The sequence below is a fragment of the Magnolia sinica genome, chromosome 1 (genome assembly GCF_029962835.1).
Source record: "Magnolia sinica isolate HGM2019 chromosome 1, MsV1, whole genome shotgun sequence".
Lineage (NCBI taxonomy): Eukaryota > Viridiplantae > Streptophyta > Magnoliopsida > Magnoliales > Magnoliaceae > Magnolia > Magnolia sinica.
In genome coordinates this window covers 33854759-33879128 of record NC_080573.1, presented here as the reverse complement: position 1 = coordinate 33879128, position 24370 = coordinate 33854759, and the positions used below count along the sequence as shown (strand labels likewise).

The 24370-nt window shown below is 37.5% G+C and overlaps 1 protein-coding gene across 2 annotated transcripts; it reads right to left on the bottom strand.

Annotated features, from left to right (window-relative positions):
• On the bottom strand, positions 1–23714 carry LOC131245356 (metal transporter Nramp1-like). Of its 2 annotated transcripts, none has more exons than XM_058244757.1 (14): positions 23513–23714; positions 22087–22221; positions 12060–12138; positions 11917–11957; positions 11590–11668; positions 11379–11483; positions 10470–10579; positions 10066–10247; positions 9914–9983; positions 9243–9416; positions 8156–8260; positions 4912–5043; positions 958–1053; positions 1–425 (listed from the first exon to the last, which is right to left on the bottom strand). In XM_058244757.1, exons 2-14 carry the CDS (start codon positions 22207–22209, stop codon positions 78–80), a joined length of 1644 nt encoding a protein of 547 aa, XP_058100740.1. In that variant the 5' UTR covers positions 22210–22221; positions 23513–23714; the 3' UTR covers positions 1–77. The 2 variants fall into 2 exon arrangements, with proteins under 2 accessions (XP_058100740.1, XP_058100749.1); XM_058244766.1 differs by lacking the exon at positions 23513–23714 and adding an exon at positions 21902–21993 and having other exon boundaries at positions 22087–22220.
• Positions 23715–24370: the final 656 nt, after the last annotated feature.

Sequence of the window (24370 nt, the reverse complement as noted above, 5' to 3'; positions counted from 1 at the left end):
AAAGTGTGCTAGTGCACTTTTGTTTGGCTCCAACAGGCAGTTGGCCCACACCTTGCAGCATTGAATTGAAGATTGTATTAATCCAGATCAGATGGTGCCGTCCTCCCTTGTGGCAATTGCATGCTCACAATGTCTTCTCTCGGGTAAATCGACCCAGCAGTTCCCACATCTGAACTGCTGCCTCTTTGTCCGAGCTCCGACTCTTCCAGAGCCAACAGCTGAATGACTTCCTTATTTTTGCGCATGACCAGGTAAGCGATACCAGCCAGATACAGCAACATGCCTGAAAATCCAAATATACCTGCAAACGTCTTGGGTACAAGTGTTAGCCGGCTCCGAAGGAGCAACTTGACAAAGCTGGTTGCCACGAAATATATGTTGATGGCCATGATCAGAGAGCCTATGAACCACGTGATTGCTGAAATCTGCAATGACAACAAAACAAACCCACCGTAACTAAGGTTTTTGAAAACCAGGGTTTTATATAAGAAATGAATTGCTTGGTATTCCGTCATAGTGACAATCCACACATGTGCTGACCACTTCACATGGCATACATGTAGCTTGAATCCAAATTGTGGGCCCCACCATGGATGGGCATAATCCAAAAACAGGAAACAATGAATGATGCAAACTGTTCAAATAGTTAAAACTGTCAAGTGGATGGTTGAAACGAAAAAAGCTCTAAAGCAACAAACAAATGTTTAAATAATTAGAAGTCATAATCATCCAGTCTAATCTGACTTCGGCCCCACCATTGGACAGTTTAGGTGAGGAGCATGTAGGCCATGAGTACAGTGGGTGTGGTTATGCGGCTGCATACTACACGTGGATCACAATACATTGCCATGAGTATCAACTAACCTCTTACTAAAAACTCAAGAATTGCCCTTGAACTCAACCCTAGTCAAGGGCAAGTTGATAAAATTTTCAAATGCTCAGTTTAAGAGTTCTTACCAAAATGGAATTGGCATGTGAACCCATCTTGGTCTTGCTGCTGGTGAACTTGAGAAGTGGAATAAGAGCGAAAGGGAGTTCAAATGATAGGATCATCTGCCCCACAAAATATCAAAGTTTAGGTTAACGAAAAGAAAGATCAAAAGGTAATGAGATAAAGATGATGCCTACAGAGAATTGAAATCTTATTATATGACTTAAGGCAGCAAAATCTGTCATGTTCATGAAAAAAGGGATGCCCAAGGCAGGTCATTCTATCTTGTGCCGGATGATTATTAGCTTGTCGTTAGTAATATCAGTTTCATCCAGTATGACCGACCAATTGTAACTCATATTTGTATATAAGTTGGACAAACATTCACAATTCAATAACTAAAGGATTTTACTAACGTCCCCAAATCCTTTTGAATGATGTGTAGGATGCCCAATCATCATTTGGGATGGTTCATTCAATAGTAGACAAATGGGAGCAAGCCATGGCGCAAGAATCACGCCAATCAGATGATCCTAACCCATTCAACGAGGCCAATTTATTACGATCATCTATTGTTTAGGAGCCTTAGATCATGTAGTTAGAATCAACACCAGAGTGATATCTTGAGATCATAAACAATGCAAAGTGGCATCCGTCGAATAGATATTTCAAGAAGATTGGAGCTATATTGTTTCTCTGCTCAATCATAAACATGGATTTGTAACAATTTGACATTGATTTAACCTGACTTACATAAAAAAATAAAAAAATAAAAAAATAATTTAAATTTTAAAAAAAAAAAATTAAAAATTTAAAAAAAAAAAAAAGGATTGAAAATAAAAATTGCTCACCAGATCGAACATGTGGGATGTATCCCAATACTTGTGCTTTTAATATCGCACAGGTGGGATACAAGAAATATTGTGGGATATATTGGCCGATATCGTCGATATTTCAAACACTGGATATATCCTTTCGAGAGAAGTATGGGATAATGAGGTATGGGAACCTTATTGGAATTGGGACCCAAAGGAAACTTCGGCATTTATTACTTGGACCATATTCAGGATTTATTTATTTACACCCTGATCCATAGCTCAAGTGGTAGACTGAGTGAAAGATACCTCGTTTCAACGCTGAGGTCATGGTATTGATTCCCTAGTGGGGATGGCTAACAGTGAAGTGTGAACTAATAGTGGGGTGTACTAACAAACTAACCAAAAAAAAAAGAAGCAAATCTATATATATATATATATGTTCAGGATTTATTTTCATACTAAGAGACATCGAGTTCGAAGGTGTGAATTCAGCAATCGTGGCTTCTATGGGATTTCTTATAATTTGGATATGCTATTTTGGGGTCAATCTATTAGGAACAGGACTACACAGTTATGGTCACAAGCCATAGATCACATAGTTAGAATCATCAAACCAAAGTACTACTTTGAGATCATAAGCAATACAAAGTGGTATGTATCGTATAGATATTTCAAGATGATGATTGGACCTATTTCGTCTCTCTGCTCAATCTTGACTGTGTTTTTCATGCTATTGATCAGATGTTTACGATCATCCAATTAGTGCGATTTTGGGGTCCAGACAGGTGCAATGTGGATGCCTAAAATGGTTTGGGGTCTACATGCATTTGGAATTACTAAATCACCACAACTAATGCATGACAAATTATTGCTTTTAAGCAACAAATCGCTAAAGATAGGATATAAAATCAACTTCCATTGATGGAAACAAAATAGTCTTCCCTTTCCCATATGACCATCTGTGGATTTCAGAAGAGGCAGACAATTTCAAGATCCAGACTTGTGATACTCTATAGCTAAACAGGAGATGAGCTCATTTGTAAGTGTGCCACCTGAGCAATAATTTCCCAATACACTAGTTGAATAATAGATTAAACCACTGAAAATTTTAGCACCTTTTGGTCTCAAATACTGTAAGAATTTTGCTTGCAAGACTTTTTAAGTTCCCTTGCTTGACCAGTGGAAATGTACAGAATAAAGTATGCTTGCTTTTCAGTTGGTACAAATGGGTCCATGGTTGGTCTGTTGGGCCCTGCGGTAGATGATCCATCCCAGAACTTCTCCCATAGTTGAAGATCCTACCTGCCAATCTTGGGCTGTCTTTACTTCAGTGTGGACCGTTGCTGTTTCTCTCATCTTGATTGTGTATTTGTGGCCGCAGAATGAGGTTAGAACTGTCTTATCAAGGAGAGTTTTTTAGAGCACGGTCCGTCCACGGTAGGCCCACATAAAGGTGTGGATCACTGAACTAGGCAGCACCTATTTATACAATGCAGATCCTCAGGTCAGTAGTCATATAATGCCTCCTTGCAAGAAAGTAAATAACATGACATCTTTTTGAGACTTGGACTTCTGATGCTGCAAATGACAACAATTCATTAAGTGCATCAGCATACAGATGCTAGAGATGATCAAGGATCATTAACCAATGCAGTGGTGTGTTGCAATCTTGGGATTAAATACCAAGATATTTCAGACCTTCACCATACTTATTTTCATTACCAGCAAAGTACGAGTTAAGGTTGTGTTCGGAAGTAGTTCAGACCATGGCGTTTGTTAAAACACTTAGTCTTACCTGCACTGAAGAGGCTCCTTTTTTGGAAATGTGGGGAAAGTTGATCCTGCAGTGAGCAGGCCAACCCTTTTCCATCAAACTGGCCGAGAACTGTCATTTAGCTCTTCTTGAACAAGTGGAGTAAGAGTTTTCGGCAGAAATAAATTCAGCCCAATACAATTTCAAGACAACCAATGCAGCCTAAATAGATTGGAGAGAGAAAGGTGTCATACAAAGACAATAAGGGAATCCAGCCTACTCATGAGGAACACATGTTATTTCACCAAGTACTGAAGTTAATTCCTGGGGAAAACACCAAACACCCCCTCCCTCATGCTTTAAGGTCCAACCACCCTTTCTTAATATTTTATTTCTTGCAAACCCCTCAGTGCCCCCTATCGTTAATTACCCGATTAATTTTGTTATTTTTCCTATTATATCCTCTCTCTATCCTGATTCCATTCCCGACGCATGTCGTTCTCACACAAACTCTACATGTGGCCTGCATAGGCACAATCTAATCCATTCCTCAATGGTGATCATCACAAAATTACCTATATGGCCCAATAGCAGATGTGCAGGCTCTCACCCTTGAGTAAGTGGAATTGCTAGCACAGTCATACTTGCATGCACCGACATGCAAGAACCAAGTTGATCATCAGATGGACCTTGCCACATTGACCTCATGTTGTCAAGGTTGGGCTGGTCCTTTAATCTAGTGGATGAAATGCCATACAATAATGCCTTATGCATGGTTAAAGGCTCACTGATATTCAAAAAATTATGGGAAAATATCATAGAACCATGAACAGGGGAATAAATGGAAACATAAAAATTCTAGAATCCCTCCACTGTTTTCAACGATCCATGGAGCATTTAGCAAGGAATTTTAAAACGAGGACTAGGTTGAAACAAAAATAGAAGTAGGGGCCATTACATAACAGTAATGGTGGATACTGTTACACATTATGGCTCATAATGGTCTGTTACTAGGCCGTTATGCTTATGTAAAAATAAATAAATAAAAAATAAATAAATAAATAAAACAGAGGCCATAAGGGATGTTTCGGGGGATTTAACGGCCGTTATGGCCTACATTGTAATGGTAACGGCAGTGGCTGTTATGGCCGCCGATACCATTATTGAATACCTTGAGTAGAGGGCAGTTAGTCCAGAAAGCATGAGGGAGGGGTTTTATGGTCCTTGTCCCTTATTTCTATTTGCCAAAGTTACTTAAATGTTTTGCTCAAATTAAGGTTTTGCAAGTAATCTATGCACACTACTAAACAAGATTGAAAATTCCAGTCATTATAAAGATCTAGTCTCCACATTACCAGCACAAGTAGAGATAAAGTAAGAATAGTTCACAACAAAATGAAACTAAATACCGATGCAATTATGATTAGCTGTCCAGCTCCAGCAGATCCACCAATGATTGAAACAATTAAACTAGGAACTATCGCCAAGCATCGGGTCACAAGATTTCGCAACCATGGTCGGAGCCGTAGATCAAGAAAGCCCTATAAAAACAGCAAATGTAGTGGAGAACCAATAAGTACCACAAACACGGATACTGTGGATAAGTATATGATGATTCATATGACAACCATGTTTTAAGCACAACAAAAGAAAATTTCAGAAGGACACTAGTTGTACATTGAAATGTGTACATGCATAGAGGCATTGAAATTAACAGAAGAATAATCGATCTCACTATTTTTGTAACCGAAATACTTTTGTTGGAAGTTTACCCAATCCAAACAATGAGAATATATCAAACATGTGTAAACTAGTAGATCATAATGGAAAAAAGAAGAAGCAACCAACAGAAGCAGAACATGTGCATGGCACACACAAGAAACACAGATTTATATGGTTCAGCATAACTTGTGACTGCATCCACAGGAGCACGCCCCGCACGCCCACCCCCACCCCCCCCCCCCCCCCCCTGGGTATATTTACATATTTAGGAATCAAATAATAAGTTTCTCTTTAATGGAGGCCTAAAAGGATGTATCGTTCACTTAGGGAAACACGTGGAAAATGATGAATCTATCCAACCATCCATCCATGCACATACATACAACACACATGCATGATCCATGCATGCATGCATACATATGATGACACGAACATTATACACACATGCATGATCCATCCATGAGTGCATGCATACACACATAGATACATATATACATACATCCATCCATCCATGATCCATCCAAAAAAAATTGAAATGGAATTTTTTTAATAAACAGATTTTTGGCAATATTGATACATTAGAGATACATTGCTGATATCATCGAAATATCACCAACACATTGGTGATACAAGCGACACATGGAATTTACTCGGTAAAAAAACATTGGCGATATCAATACACTGGCGATACTTAGCAATATATCGCCAATACTTGGAATTTTTTATACTACCATGTTATTGGATCGCTGAATTGGCGATACAGATAATATTGGCAACATTATTGATAATATCACCATTACTCGGAACAATGCCTCTAAATAGGTACAACTCTTGATAGAGTGGAATGGAGGAATAGGATTCATGTAGCCAACCTTAATTAACTAGGATTAGGTTTAGATGATGATGATGTTGCTCAACCTACAAGTGGTCTAAAGCAATGTAGTAAAAGAAAAACGTTATTGTATCGAAAATTGTAACAGGAGTTGAATCATATCAAATAGAAAATCATATCATAAATCATTTTAAAAAAAAATTATTTTCTTAAAAAAAAATAATAATTTTGAAATAAAAGGAAAAATAAAAATATGAATAAATAAGAAAAACTCAAAAAAACTCATCAATCATCCTTTTTCCATCAAAATGGACCAAGTAATAGCATCTAATGATAGTGTTAAAGGATTTTTTATCTTTTTTTTTCTTTTTTTTTCCTGTTGTTGTCTTTCAAGAAATTTCCCACAAAAGCCATACAAGGATCCTTTAATAATAATTTATATTCTTGTTACCTTTCTTAAATGTAGAATCACATTGGAAAAGCTGCATTTGATTCTGCAGACCAATGGAATTTTATTTATTTATTTTGTAACCATTATTCAACAACACATCTAAGTCAACACAATCGTTGCCATCCATACAAACATTCTAGATAAGTCATACATCAATTTGGTGTTTCGACCAATTAAGAAATAAAAAATCATAGATAAAAAGCTTTATGATTTTGAAGAGAATATATATCATTTAATCTCTAATAAAGAATAAAATATAACAATTTACCTTTTCTAAACAATTCTTAAAGTCCCCCACCAATTTAAAACATAAAATGAAGTGAAGCTAAAAATAGAAGAGAACAAGCATAATTTGAACCGTAAATTGAGATTTGAATCATAAATCGCAGGATTCAAATCATAGAATCATAGGATTCATATAAAAATGGATTAAAGGTGGGATTCAAATCATTTTGCTTAAGATTCAACTCAAATTGTAAATTACAGGATTTTGAGAACATTGGTATAAATACTGAATATTCTGCAATAATTTAAAGCGTCAGAATAAAGAGCACCATAAGCATGAGGGAACCAGAAGGAATGATTCATTTATAATAAGTAATAAATTCAGAAGGTAAATTATCAAGTCTTGTGGATTTTGAGAAACTCGTCAGGAAGGTGTATGTGATGGTGATGCAGTTGTCGTGATTCGTCCGTTTAAAAACAACAGATATCTAAGGGTGTGTTTGTTTCACGCATTTCTGTGGTAATTCCCGGTTCTTGCACAATGATTCATTTCAAACACTATTTGGGAGGGCTGTGAAATGGGGCCGGCAATTACTGCCCTTTCAGTTGCCTATGTAATCAGACAGAAACACTGCATTCACAGCTTTCCAAGAAAGATCTTCATAATTCCTCCCTAGGCGGCAGATTGACTGAGTGTATTTTCAAGTGCACCACCAGCATAGCCTTTGTTCCTACACCCTTAGCTCCAACACCTCTATAAGAACCGACAAAGGTGGTGAAAAATCAAAACCCTATGCAGATGGGTATTGTGATTTTCATCCCCTTTATTGGGGATAGGTGTGATGATTTCATTTTCTCGAATCTGTGTTCTTGATCGAAGGAAGTGGCCATGGTTATTCATGGGTAGATTGCTTCAGTATCCAGTGGGGTGAACCATCAGACTAGTTTGGATCACAGGGATGGTCACTCAGATGAATAAATGGGCGTCGTTACACTCATTGTCCCAGTTCATGTTCCTGCTTCAGTACTCATCAGTGAGGCTTTAAGCTGCCGGAGCACTGAAAGTAGCGGTGTTAATTTACCTTGCCAACCTAACCGTATCCAAACACGGGATCATTTGGTTAATAAGACTTCATGGGAATTTCCATTCGATCCAAACGCACCATCCATTGGTCAACTCACCCCTTGACTACACGTAATTTCATGCACATAATCATTATGTTAGTCCGTTATCTTACTGCAGTAACACACTAAACGATCATGGCCTAAGAAATTTATTCTGCATCAGGCCATCTCATTCATCCAGTTGGTGAGATCACTAAGGACATTTATGCACCAATGGTGCACTAGGCTGTCCTGGCAGACAAGAATACGATTAGAACAGATTTCCTAAAGAAAAGCCATGGGCCCTGTTAGAAAGTACCTGCATGACATACTGACCAGCATAGGTTCCTGTAATAGTAGAACTCTGACCAGATGCCAACAAAGCAATTGCAAAAAGCTTTGAGCTCCAACTACCTAATACATTCTGTAAAAATCATTACCATCAAACATGTATAAGAAGAAGAATTCAGGAGTGTTAAACTTCATAAAAGAAAACAGATACTAAACCACCAAAAAAATTAAAAAAATTCTGCTTGATTTTTGGAGTTTGGAGAGTTAAGGGACGGCGCATGTTAAACATGCCATTGTGTTCTGATGCTATTGCGAGCTATTAACTTCTGTGACTTCCATGAGAAAACAAGTATTATAAGAAGATGCATAGATACTGATTTCGGGTTACAATATGGACTGCTAACTGTAAGGAAAATGGCCAAAAAAAATTTGCTTGTCGAACTTTTGAAGGATATGGTATGATCTTAATGTTAAAATCTGGAAAGATACCGCATAGGACATTAACTATTTTCGTAGCATATGATATGGAAAAGAGAGACTATAGATCTTACTCCACATCCTGATTTCCTTCAAGAGCTATTATATTGAAAATGTCAAACTTACAAACCACAAATCGATATGTTTCATTGGTACACCACATCTTCTGAGTAACCAATATGTGATTGAAGTAGATTTTTAGCAACAGGTTAGAACATTTTGAATTGACATGTTTGCCTGAAAACGATGGCCATTTGGGATAAGACCAATTCATTATGTCTATCTAAAAACCAGCATATATATTAGTTTGAAAACAAGCCAAGGATGGGCTGAGCACATTCAAAATTTTGAATAGGTTGAACCTGACAGGCCTGGTCTAATCAGTTCAAAGTCCAGGCCCAAACTCACCCCGCTTTGGCACATTTGCAACCCTAAATATGTAGCAGCTTTTATTCTTTCAGTTTTGTTTATCTTCCATTTGGGAAGCTGATTCAGAACAGGTCATGCAGGACTTCACCGCGATATCGCCATACATGTGGCTAAGAAAGAGAGAAAATGAACCATTTCAAAAGTAAAACAGAGATTTAAAAAAGAAACTTTACTGTTAGTCTATATTGCAGGGATCACAGGTGCTGTACCTTTAGTAAAAATGAAGCTTTGTTCAGATCTAGGTCCTTGCAGCTCATCTGATCTTCTGGATTCAAATTTGAAGAGCTGCAGACTGCTCCACTTACAGAAATGACGGATATATTGATGAGGAAGGCCACTGTTAGGGCAAATGCGCTTTCTATGGTATAATATCTGCATGCCTCCTGCCACCATGACGTAGCCATTGGAGTGAGAGGGAAAATTAAGCATGGATCCAACATGAAGTACAGACCGATGATTCTGATATGCATCGGTAACATTAAGTATTACTGGTGTACCACTTATACATTCTCGTATTGGAATATTTGGGAATTGGCACCCAAAATGTGGACCAGATCAAGGGACAGGACTAAGAGTCCCAGTTCGACAATGTGCATGGATAGACAAGCACACCCTGCAGTACCCATTTAGGGTACATCCAAACAGGCTATGAATGAAACACATCTCCTTAAAGAAATAACACATATGTTGGAGGCACCTGAATATTATAGAGTTCTATTCAGCTATAAGATTCGGGGAACCAATATCTTCCTTTGTATGACAACTTTACTAGTTTTAAATAAAAATGATTCCATGGTTGGAGGAAGACATCTAAGGAATAAAAGAGTAATGTAAAATAATTACACTTTTTGAAGATAAAATGAAGAGATAAAAGGTTTACTTTGATTCCATGTATTGATCGGGGTATTTTCCTAGAAAGCACCAAAGCAGAATGGAGAAAGAGATTGTGCCTGCAGAAAGCCCATTATATTCACCATAAACAAACAATTCATAAATGAAACAAACTGAGTTAGGAAGATGTAGGAAGCTTACGGCATAACCATGGCACCAAGAAGTGAGATTGCAAGGCCAGTTGCACCATTTCCTTTAAGTTGAGGGATGAAGAGTCCCTTCAGAACTTCTGATGAAGCAGGCTTTGCATAGCCAAGTTCCACAAAGAAACAAGCAGCTATTGTAAATACCAGAAAAGCTATCAAGAACTCGAGTTTACGCACCTGTAAAGGTTAAAAACTATCTCAGAATAATAGTATGAACGATGTACATGATGTGATAGCAAATTCTATCTTGACCAGGGTACATAACTATACCAAATATCAGCAGCTGCAGAAATAAATACTAGAAAATTGTTTAACATTGGTACCTCAAAAGTTAACGGTAGAAATTGATCAGATTTGATAGTGAGAGAATTTTTGGGTGTAATGGATGTAACGACATACCCCATATTGTTGTAATGCTAGAAGCATCAAAGTACTAAGCCCTGTAAGAAGAACGCCAGACCATACAGGAATGTGAAAGAGCATGTTCAGCGCAAATGCTGTTCCAATCACTGAAAAGCAAAGGAAATAAAGTACTTAATAACATACAGAAAAATAATGGAAGGACAAATACAGTCCTGGCACTTGCGGAATCAGTAATAAGATAACAATGGAATGCTTTAAAGTTCTGGCCAACACCTTGGTTGCCAGAAGAATTTGAACCATTTTCAACCAAACGCAAAGAACAGAAACCTAATGTGTATAGAATTGGTAATAACAAGAGTATCCAGATTACACATATGGCATCATATCCATATCACCCCTTGAAATAGTGATTTGGAACTGAAGATTGGAACCACTTCCAACTGCATTTTTACCGAGAGGATCCTCACATCAAAAAAAAAAAAAGGTCACATAGAAGTCACGTAGGTGGGCTGAGCATTTTGGTGCCACGAGCTCATTGACCTTAACAAAGATGGACCCAGTAATGAAGGAAACTTTGATTAGGGTTGAAAAGAATGAAAGGAGGCTGAGAGAGACCTAAAAGGACTTCAATCAAGGTGGTGGGAAAGATATGAAGACTTGTTCAATTACTGAAGGATGTGACCTTAGGAAAGAGTGGCAAAATAGGATTCATAATAGCTGGGACAAGGCTATTATGATGATTCTTGCTATCCTACGAGCTAGAAGCCACATGATAGTGACATTGAGGGTGTAGGTCTGGGATCATCGGATGCTGATGTTGATTGGCCATGCATGCTTCAAACAAACTGCGTCGCCTTTCTTGTTTGCATCCAAAAGGTTTCTCAACACATGCCCTAAAACAAAGCACAGGATAATGTCACTCAATCAGTTTTTAAGTACTAATACCTTCAGGAATATCACATGCCACTATAGCAATTTCAGCAAGCACCCATAAAATGAAGTTTGGAACCCTTGGATATTCAGCTCTACAATGCTCTGCTAAATGCTTTCCTGCAACAGAAATGACTTCTTTAGAAAGGGCACATCTCAACGCCAAGAAATACAGATGCCGCATTGATTCTGGAAACTATCCAAGTTTAGTCCTGGATAAACAGACCTGTCACAACCCCTAGGTTGGCTGCAAGGGACTGAATGATGAGAGCAGCACATGAAGCTACTAGGATTATCCAGAGTAACTGAAAAAGGAAGATAAAAAGAAAAGAAAGAAAGAAAGAAATATTTGTAAGGTAGACTCTACAAAAGAACCTCTTAGTGCAATATACAAACAAACCTCATAAACTGGCACATTGAAGTATTCTTGACAAATAACACAGAAAGATGCTTTCAAAGATGGACGGTAGAGAGATTACGATGAAAATATGGAAATTTCACTGCATCAAAGGGAAACTTTGATTAACACAACTACACAAGAATGCTCACACACCTCATACTTGTACTTTGCTCCTGCTTGAAGATCAGTCTCGACTGTGAATTATCCACATAAAGCACAATTAGATAGAGAATATGGGAGTTAGGCATTACAAAATCATTGGTTACATGGAAGAAGGTTGAAAATTAACAACTTACAATTGCCAGGATCAATATATGCAATTGAAACAAGAAATCCAGGACCCATATATGCAAACAAGTTTTTCCAACTTTTTCTCTGCAAAAAATAAGGGAGGACCCAGTTCACATTTTCATTTAGCATAAAATTTGCAAAGAGAATAAAGCTTTCTTGGATGAACATTCATTGAGAATAACTGCACCATACTCCAGGATCAAATCATTGACTTAAGAGAAATGAATGTTAACTTCCAAGCAGTGTTTGAAGTATCAGTATCGCTACAAGTTTCGCTGGCCAGGGATAGGGAAACAATATCGATATCGTCGATAATATCGTTGATAACCGGAAATGCTGGGAAACATGGGAAATTTTGTGGAATTTTTAGCAAAAGTTCAGGAGATGTTAAAATGTGCATATTTGTATATTTAGGAAAAAAAAAATGCAAAAAGAATGCATACATAACAAGTTCCCATTTAATGGGGCCTTAAAAGCATGAGTTGTTGTAAGAAATCAGTCCAACCATCCCATCCGGCCTATTTAACCATCCAACCTTCTATCCAAATATCCATCGATATTGCAAAATATCAACAACACATGATATTTCACTAAGAAATCATCAACAATTGAAAAGGACTCAAAAGATTGTGGTCTCAATATCGCGCGAGTTTCGATATCGATAAGTTCGAGATATTATCAATATTATCAATGCAAAATTGAACACTACATATAACCATGTGCCCACGAAAAAAAAAAAATGAAATAAAAGCATTTCTAATAAACAAAATTTTGATGATATCAATACGTTGGTGATATTATTGAAATATCGTTGATACACTTATGGTACAAGCATTACCTAGAATTTACGTAGTAAAAAATATTGGCGATATTGATGCATTGGCAATAGCGACACCTAGAATTTACATAGTTGAAAATATTGGCGATTATATTAGCGATATTAATACGTTGACGATACTTAGTGATACATTGCTAATACCTGGAATTTTTTATACTACCAGCGTTATCGGTATCACTACCAGTGTTATCGGTATCACTGAGTTGGAGATAAAGATAATATCGGAGATATTTCAATAATATCGGAGATAATTCAAACATTGCTTCCAAGAGAGAAAAAACAACACCATAAATGATACCACTCTGCGCATGCAAAGAAGAAGAAGAAGATTAAACTGATCATTTAGATAAAAGCGAACTTGCAGAAGCCATAGCACATGAACCATGACACATCTATAACCAATTGTCTTTTTTATGGAATTGAGAAAAGTAAATTAAAATCTGTCACCGCTGAATGGAAGTGTTGAAGTTTGAAAAGGGAGTAAGAAGTAAAAGCACACTGTGATAAACTGGAAGCCCATTCAATGCAAAATAGAGTATATGAGATTACATGGATCAAAATCAATGTAGTAGGTTCTATAAGAAGCCATTTCCAAAACTAGAATTTGATTTGCATCCAACACTTACCTTTGTACTTGTTAGAGTTGTACGTCTGACATATGTATGGCATCCCCATGCCACATTTGGGTAACATGAATCAGAGCCTTGCTATGTGCATGCATGTGTGCAGTAATGATCGTGTATACGCCAAACATGTGCCGGCATGGCACATACATTTGAAATCTAATCCATCCATCAGGTAGTCCGATCTTCTACATGTTTTCCCAAAAATTAAATCTAGTCCATTCAGCATGTGGGGCCCAATATTGGAAACAGGTGGATGGGTTAGACAATTTCAGCCAAGTTTTTCAGAGCTTACATTTGTTTTTCAAACAGTGGGCTCACTTGACCGGTGGATCAACCTGATTCTTGTGCTAGCGCATCAACATGGTGGTGAGATTCTGATGGATGGATTGGATCTTTGACCTAACATGCCATGCCTACACGTGTGGTGTGTGCATGAGCATTATTGCACATGCGTGTGGGGTTAGCAAAGTTCCATAAATCATCCCAATCCAACACTTACCATTAAAGTTACTCTTTAAATGTAATTAAATTGAGTACCAGCCTTAATCAACCAAAACACCTCAAATGAGCCAAACCTACATCCAACACTGGCAATATTAGGTCTTAATGTTGTACTTGTACTTATCACATACCCATGGTGTACCCATGTGATATGGACCCAACCTACCTGCATAAGGCCCAAGCTAAGTAAAAGGAAGAAAATCTGATCAACAGTTTTCTTTCCGATTAGGGTGGCATGTTATGTGAGGTGTCATATTCTGTTAGATTTACAACAAGCCCAACATCATGCAATTCCTAAATCATTTGAACAAGATAACTAATATATGGTCATGTTATCATAAATAGCAGAATTTTAAGATACAGGGCAATGATGTGGAATACATGGGTCCCACGTGTCACTGGTCCATCAGCAGAATAATTCAGCTTTTAGACTCTTAGGAAATTTTATAAATTCAAGTTATCATGTCCCATTTGAAATCTTGTTGAGTTAGCTTCCTAACAAGTCCAAGATCATGCAGTTCCAACATCATTTGAATAAGATAAGACTGGAATATGGTCAGGTTATCATGTAATAGGAGGGTAATGATGCAACTTTAGCAGACTAGAAATGTCGATGTTTCTAAAACTTTCTAACATAGTTCTTAGCAAGTTGGATCCTTAGTCAAAGACTTAAATAAGTATGAGGTTGCCACAATCTGCTGTTTAGATGGCATAAATTGGCATGTTCCAATATTATCAACTTGTATAGATATGGCGCATCAAGTGGGCTTGCATCCAGAGTTGTAGTGTAAGTGATTTGGATGATCTAGATTGTCGTGCAACTATGCCATGTGCACAGTGAAACCAACTGACCATCCAATTAAGTCAACAATTTGGATAACCTATATTGCCATAAAACTTTGTCACGTGTACAACCAAGTGCCCCCACCATCCACAGTTAAGTCAATGATTCGGATGGTCTAGATTGGCATACGACTATGCTGTTGAAACAAAGAGGCCCACCATCGAGAGCTGAGTCATTGATTTGGACAGTTTGGATTCCCACACAAACTATCCAGTATGAAGAGTTCCCACCATGTAAACATTTTTAAATGGTGCAAAACTAACACGAGTCCTCTTTTGCCTTCCTGTTATGGTTTAAGAAAATAGGCATATTCTGGCTTTTTCTTCGAATCAGGCTAATGGATAACACCCATTATGAATTCCAAACTGTTAGCACACTTGATGCAACTAAATTCCAGTGCCACGCGTGGTTGGAGTCTGCGTGGTTATCTTAAATCTTATCTTAATCTTATTATGTTTTAAAATTTTAAATACGAGCCAAAGATTTCATAGATCTATCTAGGATCTCCTTTTTAATAAGTCTTCATTTAAAATATAAAATAAGAAAGTCCAAAATAAGACCATTTATTTATGTGCATGAGCAATTTTATGAATTATTTAAGAAGAAATTTTCAGAAGCTTTAAACCTGCAATTGGCTTGTACGAGCATGAGAAGCTCTTGAGGTGATATGATGTCACTCGTGGGCCTAGGATTTATGAGAGTCAAGTTGTTCTAGCCTGATTTCCTGAGACACAGATCTCATCCATGCACCATATAAACCTTAACTGCAGCCTTCAAGCCTCTCCATAGCAAGCCAAAACCGTAACTGCAACCCAACAATGCACAGAACTCATTTTAACTGCAGCCTGTTATATGCATCAAATCCTAAGCTGCAGCCCTTGATCCTGTCCTGTATCACCTTGTCCTACTATCCCACAGCCTACACCCAATCCAATCTCCCAACAACCCACCGACACGCAGAACCCATTACCCATCCTGCTATATGCATCAAATCCTCAGCTGCAACCTTATTCCTGTCCCATGTCACCCAGTACGGTATAAACCTAGAACCTAGCCAACAGCCTTCACCCAATCCAATCTCAGGCCCTCCAAACCCTTAAATAGCCTACGAACAGTTCCCAAATAACCTAACTCCCAGGAAAAACAACCTGGCCCCGTTTTCAGCCAATTTCTTAACCAAGTTTGGTCCCAAACTTTTTTATGCGCACTAGAAGCGGGACATTCTCATGGTCTTGCAATGACGAGTGAGTAAAGACAATGTGAAGTGACTGTTTTAGCATAATGGAGAAGTTTGATGAGTTGGAGAGTTGATGACCAGCAATGGAAGACATTGGAAAGAAAAACAGCCCAGATCCATGAGTTGATGAGGTAATGAAAGAGCGACCAGAATTTAAACCAAACATGGCAATAGGAAGCATCTCCTGACATAACCCGTATTTCATGCCTCCGAAAAAGAAGACGATATGTACTGGTACAACAATGGTCCCCACCCTGGATATCATTCACCATGATATCCTTGGCAAGGACCAAGAGCTCAGATACCACCTCAGTACGATACTGATATCGTCCTTTCAATGCAAGACATCCCCCCATGCATAGATGATACAACGAAACACATGAGGATAGAAATTGAAGACTACGGTGGTAAACTCGACCAAAACGACTTCCACCATTCACTACAGTCGTTGGAAGACCATTGTCAGTGGTACCAGATGACTGACGAAGCCAAATTGCCAATTGCAGCGCTAAAGCTTAGGGGTTCAGCCTAGAATTGGTGGTACAAAGTTGAGACAAGTTTGAGAAGAAGCAGTCTAACTCCCATGACTAAGTGGGAGGAAATGAAAGCAAGAAAAGTGACATTTTCTACCTCAAGATTACAAGGTATCTTTTAAAGATCTTTCAAAGCCGAAACTGAGAAATCTTACAGTCGAAGTGTACGGAGAGAAGTACTGTGACTTGAAAGTTAGATGCAAATTGACAAAGAACCACAATACAGTCGGTAGCCCAATATTATAACAGGTTAAGGGAAGAGATAGAAAGGGAAATGGTAGCTGCCATGCCTAGTAGCATTGAGGATGTCTATTAGAAATCTCTACGAGCCCAGCCACTCCTAGGTATGACGACTTCCAAGCAAGAAGATATGAAACATCGAACATGAGTGATTAACAAGTTCATGTAATTACCAATGGTCTTAGATGAAGAACCATGCAGAAAAATGGTCCTATGGTAACTAAGAAAGTAGGAGAGATGTCAACAGGCAGTCCCAGTAATGTCCGTGTTACAAATGTGGAGACAGGGCCCACAGGTGTGCCCGACAAAGAACCTTGCCCCCTGTGAAGAGGTCACTGGTAACAAAGGGTAAGAAGAAAGGCAAACGAGGAAGCAATTGAAACAGATGATCTTGAATTAGAAGGTTTAACAGATGTCCCACAATGCTCATTACTAGTACGACGAATCCTGACTACTGAGGAGAAATCAAGAATTTGAGAGCTAGTGTCTTCAAAACATGGGTCTATTGTGAAGGAAAAGCCATCAAGGTCATTATCGACAGCAGCAGCAACATGAACCTCACTCCACTGAGATAGGTTGAACAATTGAGGATCAAGATAGGGGAGAACGATTGGCCTTATCAGATTGCAGGGGTAGGTGATGAGACACTACTAGTGGCCCATTGATGTATGGTCAATTTCTCATGTGTATAATACTACACCGAATCTTTATGGGGTGACATTGTACCAATGGGAGTTTTCGACGTCTTACTTTGAATGCCAATGGATTTATAATCGATACACGACAAAGAGATGACAGAATGATGCTCATTCTAGACAGTGGCAAGTTGAGATGGAATATGCTAATGGAAAGCAATGTTTTGAATAGTGTCCGTAGCACTATTTTGCATTAGCAAAAAGCATAAATCCCCTGTAGCGTAACGCTACAGGGGTCATTACATACGTAGTGTCATTGCGTAAGTGTAACATATGTAGCATATGCTACATTTTATTTTTTTAAATGATAATTGTATTTTTGTATTTTGTACTTAATACTCTCAGCTTGTGGGATTTTAATTTCCTTTCATACTTGTGACTTGTGGTTTCAATTAGACATTATTGATTAAATTGGTTTTGCTTAGAAAGTATTGATGTGATAATGATTTGATTTGGTTTATATATGTGGATTGCCTTTTGATAAATGATAACTAATAACTTGTTTGAACATGCTTATACTTGAAAAAATGAATCATTTTTAGGTATTTTTATATAGTTTTTATTTTGCTTTTTCTCACTATTTATCATATTTTTCTATTTTTAAATTAAAAATAGAAGTATCATGTAGCTTATGCTACATGCTACGGAGGGCTAAAAGCTACGCAACATGCTACCGCTATTTAAAACACTGATGGAACGCTCGACATTTAAAACATTGATGGAAAGCTCAACAAATGACTAGAGAACAACTGCAAATTCAAACCACAAAAGCTCGACAAATGACTAGAGAGCAACTGCAAATTCAAACCAAGGACAGCAAATAGCATGAGAGGTACATCGATCAGCAAGAAATACAGAAAGCTCCCAAGAGAAGTTTCATTGCTGAGGGCATATGAGAAAACAAAAACACATTCATGCCCCGTCAGCGAGGAAGCATCTACTGACAGTGGCCATCAAGAAGGAAAAAACTCATCATGAAGATGCATCACATTTGAAAGTCCCTTCCAGTCCCATAACTTGAGGATGAGTTCTTTTAGAGATTGGTAGAATTAATGCAACTAGATTCTAGCCCCAATTGTGGACCCCTCTTAGCCATGTGTGTGGGAAGATTCCAGAAAACAAGCAGCTCGTGCAATTTTACTCACGATATTACAAATGGTCAATAATGGTGGGCACCGTTACATGATACGGGGCCATAACAACTGTTACAACATACAAAAGGGCCTGTAACGGGCCTCTAATGGGCATAATGGTCACTATGGGGCCATAATGGGCCTTTATGGCTGTAAGGAACCATTTTGGGAGGAATGGAAACAAAATGTTTTTAGATTTTTTTTTTTCCCTCAAATTTCTTTACGGAAATGGTATAAATGATTAGGGATATGCATTAGTGTGATGGATCCCACGGTTTGCATGAATTTCAAGCCGCTCACATCTTACCCAAATCTGGCTGAAACCATTCATCCATTTATTTATTTTTAGTTTCTCATCAATTTTCTTGAGGAAAATGTTGTGTAATGAAATGATTAGGGATATGCATAAGGTGGAAATAATCCCATGAATTGTATGAATTCTGGATTGCTTTCATGCTGTTCAAGTGTACCCAAGTTAGGCCCACGCTATTTCATCCTAATTTTATTTTCTATTTCCTTCACAAATTTCTTGAAGGAAATGATGTATAATGATGGACATTCATAAGTGGAATGAATTCCACTTATTTACAATAGGAGTTTTAGATCAGGTAATTTAGTTTGAAGAAAATATTCAGTCATAGTTAAGAGTCCTAACCAAATTTGGATCTCGAGTTGCAATAGGTTCTAGAATATTCCAACCTTCTTATCAAGTTGTGTTAGGAGTCTTTTACAATTAGGAAATTCAGTTGTGAAGTTGTATAGAAGTCATAATACGGTTTTCAAATACCGAAGTATTGAGACCTTTATGATAATTATTGAGAATTTACACCTAAGAGCAAGGTTACCTGGATTGTGGCTCGCTTTAATATGTGGTACAAGAAAAAGGTACGTGGTACATTGCTTCCTCCAATATGTGGTACACCAGGGGTAGGAACATCTGGGTCATTCCATTTCATACACCAAGTATTTGCAATGTAGTTTTACATACAATTTGATATTATAAATTATATATGAAACGATGAATGTTATTATTATAGATCCCAAATGCATATTATTAAATTATATGCATGCTATTGAAAACAAATATAAAAACAAAAACAAAACAAAACAAAACAAAAAAAAAATTAAAAAAAAATCAAAATATAATTTCTACACTTTAAATATATAGTTAGATTTATTTTTTCAGCAAGCAGCAGATAGTATATTAAATAACCATAAATAGTATCATTTATATTAAATATAAATTTAGATCACAACTTAATTTATGCTAAGAATATAGGACCATAATTTCATATCGGTAAAAATAGTGATCTGGATAAAAAATGACCCATAATCCAGATCACGATATCCTGAACAGAAAATGTAAGGGGGATTGGGCGATTTGGTAACATAACTTTAGGGGAACTGTTTATGTTTATATATCGTGATTCATCCAATTTTATCCTTAGAATCCACTTTCTCCCAGTGACTTCCTCTTCTTTTTCTTCCTTTTCTACTACACATTTTGCAATGAGATCAGACAGTTTCCGGGGATCATAAGGTCTTGCTTCGCATGGATTGGAGGTGGGGACAGAAAAAAGGGACAGGTGATGTGGAGGTTAGCTTTGTTGGTCAGCTTTTGGGCTCTTTGAGGAGAAAGGAATAACTGGTGCTTTCGGAACCAGAGTGGGTTGGCCATGGAGGTCTTTAGAAGGGCAAAGTCAGATGTCATGGAGTGGGCTTCAAGTTTAAAGGCTTTGGCTGAGCTTTTTTTTTTCATTCTTTCTTGATTGGGCTCTTCCTGCTGGTGTGTGTATTTGACTCTTCATAGCCTTTTGAGTGTTCTTTTTCTAATAAGATTTCATTACCTTTCCAAAAAAAAAACCAGATCAGCTGGTTATCAAACAATGCCATAGTTGGGTAACACTAATCATCCCTATCCCAAACCAATCCTCGCTGGTCTCTTTAGCTTGATAAGCTTTATTGTCTCTGATTTTAGCTTCCTCAAGTCTTTGTAGTAAGAACTAAGGCTTGAACTGACAGTCCACAAAACATAGAAGTCCTTCCCCCAGTGCTGCAAACAACATTTATGTTTATACTGGAAAGTTTCTTGTTTCAATGGAAGTCTTCTCTTCACCTCGAATCTTCCCCAGGTTGGGTAAATTATAACAAAATCAACAGATAGAGAACTACCCCCATCACATCAGCCCTTGAACATATTTCACCTTGATATCCAAATACCTCACAACAGGTAATGTGTCCATATCATATCTTGTTTGATACTTCAATCTTCAATTGTATGTGTTACACCAATTATCCTTGACCTGGATATCTTAGATTCGTAGACTTTGATGAGAACATCCATGTCCCCTGCTTATGTATTATTAACCAACCCTAATGCTCAAACCAGGACTACTCATCTCCCCATCAGTGAAAGGCATTCCTAATCGGACTGTCTTCAAAAAGTACAGTTACTTAATTAGCATTATACGATCATCTGCCCAAGATCTAGCATCATCAGGTCCTGAGTTCCAACAAGTAGGGCCCATGCATTGGTCATCTAGACAATTGATCTAGAAGGGCCCCTGCATGTGAGGACCATGCCCCAAAATTTTCCATTGATCATCTCATCACCATTGGCCAAAGATTGGATGTCTAGGGTCATCCAACCTAGGAGATATTCAGATCATGGTCATCCATGGTAGGGCCCATCAGTAAACAGTATACATCATCAAATCATAGGCCCCACAAGTACAAACTCAAAGAGCAACGGTGCTGCATTTTTCGCTGCCAAGATCATAGAATTCTTCTGCTGTTAAAGGGGCATACACATGTGGTTCTGATATCTTGAACTCTGTCGTACTTTTCTGCAAAAATGAAACTTTTCCTATTGTCTTCTCCTGTCAACATCATCACACACCAGGCTGAACCACACAATCCCCATGTCTCGAATTTTATTATTCTTTCTTTCAATTTCTATTTTTCTGCCAATTAGCACAAGTATTAAGGGACGTTTATTATTAGATAGAGAAATATGTTTGCTGTACTCAGACAGACACCATTGTTGATGTACACAGTTGAAAAAGTTCATTGATGAGACAATCTTAACCGTTCAATCAGGGGGGCCTTATTGGAAATGGATGATTATGAAGAAAGAACAAATCAACGGTCAACATGCAATGGTAAAAAGGACAAAGATTGGGCAGCTAGGATCTTCCAACCTGGGACATTTCTGGGTCAGGTTCAGGGCCCCATCAATTCAGCAGTTGGGTCACCCAACAGCTGTGGGCCCCGTTCATGGGAACTCATGGCCCTATACAGATTGTTTGATTATGATGTAATTCTTAGGCACTAATGAAAATGGTAATTATGGAATCTCATGAAAATCAAACATTTACAGACTCACTTCAGGGATGATGATTTGATCAGGCAACCCAGTGTCCTCAATGAGGGGCGCATTTGAAAGACTTCGATTCCCATTGCCCACAATAAATTGTGACCGTCCAGGTGTAGATCCCCTCACATCCATACTTCTACTTAACTGTATTAAGAAAAAAAAAACGTTCAAGAAAAATACAAAATCACCAAGAGAAACAATTTTTCAAATATCTCAAAATAACAAAAAAAAAATGTAAAAAATTATCTACAAATGACTTTTTCCATCTGAAGAAGATGAACTGAAATAACATAAAAATCAACTGTAAAAATTAAAAATAAAAATAAAAATTGCCGAACTGAAATTACATAAGAAAACAACTGAGAAATAAAAAAAAAACACAGAGAGAAAAATTCAGAGACAATTCACGAATTAGAATAAAAAAGGGAATTTAGCCACGAAATTCCTCCTTAATTCCGATTATACCAAAGAGTGCATATCCACTAGTCGAAATTCTGGGGAGGTGCTTTTGAAGGATAAAATGACCAAACTACCCTTTTAATTTTTTGTTCTTTAAGAAGTGGTTAAGTCGAGAATTGTGTGGCCCATGTGTATGTGTATGACATCCAACCATGCAACAAATGCAACCCACCACGGTAATCAGGTGATCCAATCATAAGGTGGGCCACACCATAAAGAACGCTATACAGCACCCAAAATATCCGAATTCTCATTATATGATTTCATCAGCCATATTTTTGGTTCGTTTGATCAACATGGTGGAGCGCACCTGTGGGATGGGTTGGATGTCATACAAATGCCACATGGGCCCCACATTTCTCGACCTATACCATTTTTTTAAATATAAAAAATAGTCGAGGGTATTTTGGTCTTTTCTCTCATTAAGCACAGCCCGGTAAAGGAATTTTGCAGGAAAAATCCCAACAAAAATCAATCGAGGAACGAAATAAAAGCTAATCTGCAGATTCTGGAAAAAAAAATAAAAATTTACACGAAATCCAGCAAAATATTACAAAAATTACCACTTGAGCGATTTTTCGGCAACTTGAACGGAAGCTAAAATCAAATTTTATATATATATTATTTTAATTTTTTTTAAAATCATAAAAATTGCCAAAATACAGATTTCATCAACAGAAGCCCTAAATCATATCAGATATATATAATAGAAAATTTTAAAAATCGTAAATTTACCAAAATACTCTTTTTCTGCTCTGTACTGAAATTACATTGAAATCAACTGAAAAATGACCAACTCCAAAACATATAAAGACAGAGAAATCAATAAAATATTGGAAAAAATCCAACTAAAAGCGATTCGAACTCCAAAAAAATGCGAAATAAATCAGAAAAGCGAGTAACGAAACGCATTCGGTGAATCTCGAATCTGAGACAGCTTGAAATCGAAGCAAGAGAACGAGAAAAAAAAAAATACCTTTAAAAATCACTGGAACGTGAGGGTTTTGTCCCAGTAGGAGATTTTTGCAGCTTTTGGAAATGGCAGATCGATTCCCAGGGTTTTATATATATCAGGGATGGCAAGGACGGTAAATTGTGAGAAAGGTAGGGTGAGTTTTGTAGACTGGGATTTGTTTTCTGCTCTTCTTCGATCCTTGAGTCAGTCAGTTCACAGTCTCCCATCTTTGCATGAACTGTCTCACGAATTATATATAATTGATAAAAGCTTTGATGCTCTGGCGGAGTTTAACAGATTATACGCATGCACTTAGAAATTTCATATTTTGAACAAAATAATTCAAAATGTACTTCCTAGATCATGGTGTATGTGTTTTATCCATGCCGTCCATTCATTTTTCCATCTCATTTTAGGCATGATCCTGAAAATAAGGAAGATCAAAGGTTCAAGTGGACCACATTACAGGAAATAATAAGGATTGAGTGCATACTTTCTGGGACGATGAAAGTTTTGGATCAAGATGATATTTCTGTTTTCTCTACTTCAACGTCCATGTGACATTATGAACAGGTTATATGGTAGATATATTATAGGTCTTAGAAAGGTTTAAATTGTGGACCCATTATCCTTAATGTTTTCCTGTGGTGTGGTCAACTTGAGATTTTGAAATGCTTCAACGTGAGGTTTATTTTCTAAAATGAGCTGGAAAAATGGTTGGATGGTAGGGATAGAATATATACATGATGGTGGGGCCATACAGCTTTGACATCAGGTAGTTGGCTGGTCTTGGGGCCACCAGCCAAACTGTCTTCGTCCATCATAACTTAGGATCGATCAACCAATCTGATTTTTGGGACCCTAACTTAGAGGCAGTGT

Bases quoted from the DNA above. Each gene is read 5' to 3' on its own strand.
- LOC131245356 (XM_058244757.1), bottom strand. From the start codon at position 22,209: ATGGATGTGAGGGGATCTACACCTGGACGGTCACAATTTATTGTGGGC. The intron at 10,248-10,469 runs GTATGTCGTTAC...TAACCTTTACAG, and splicing joins TAGCATTACAACAATATGGG to GTGCGTAAACTCGAGTTCTT. The intron at 9,984-10,065 runs GTAAGCTTCCTA...GGCTTTCTGCAG, and splicing joins CTTGGTGCCATGGTTATGCC to GCACAATCTCTTTCTCCATT.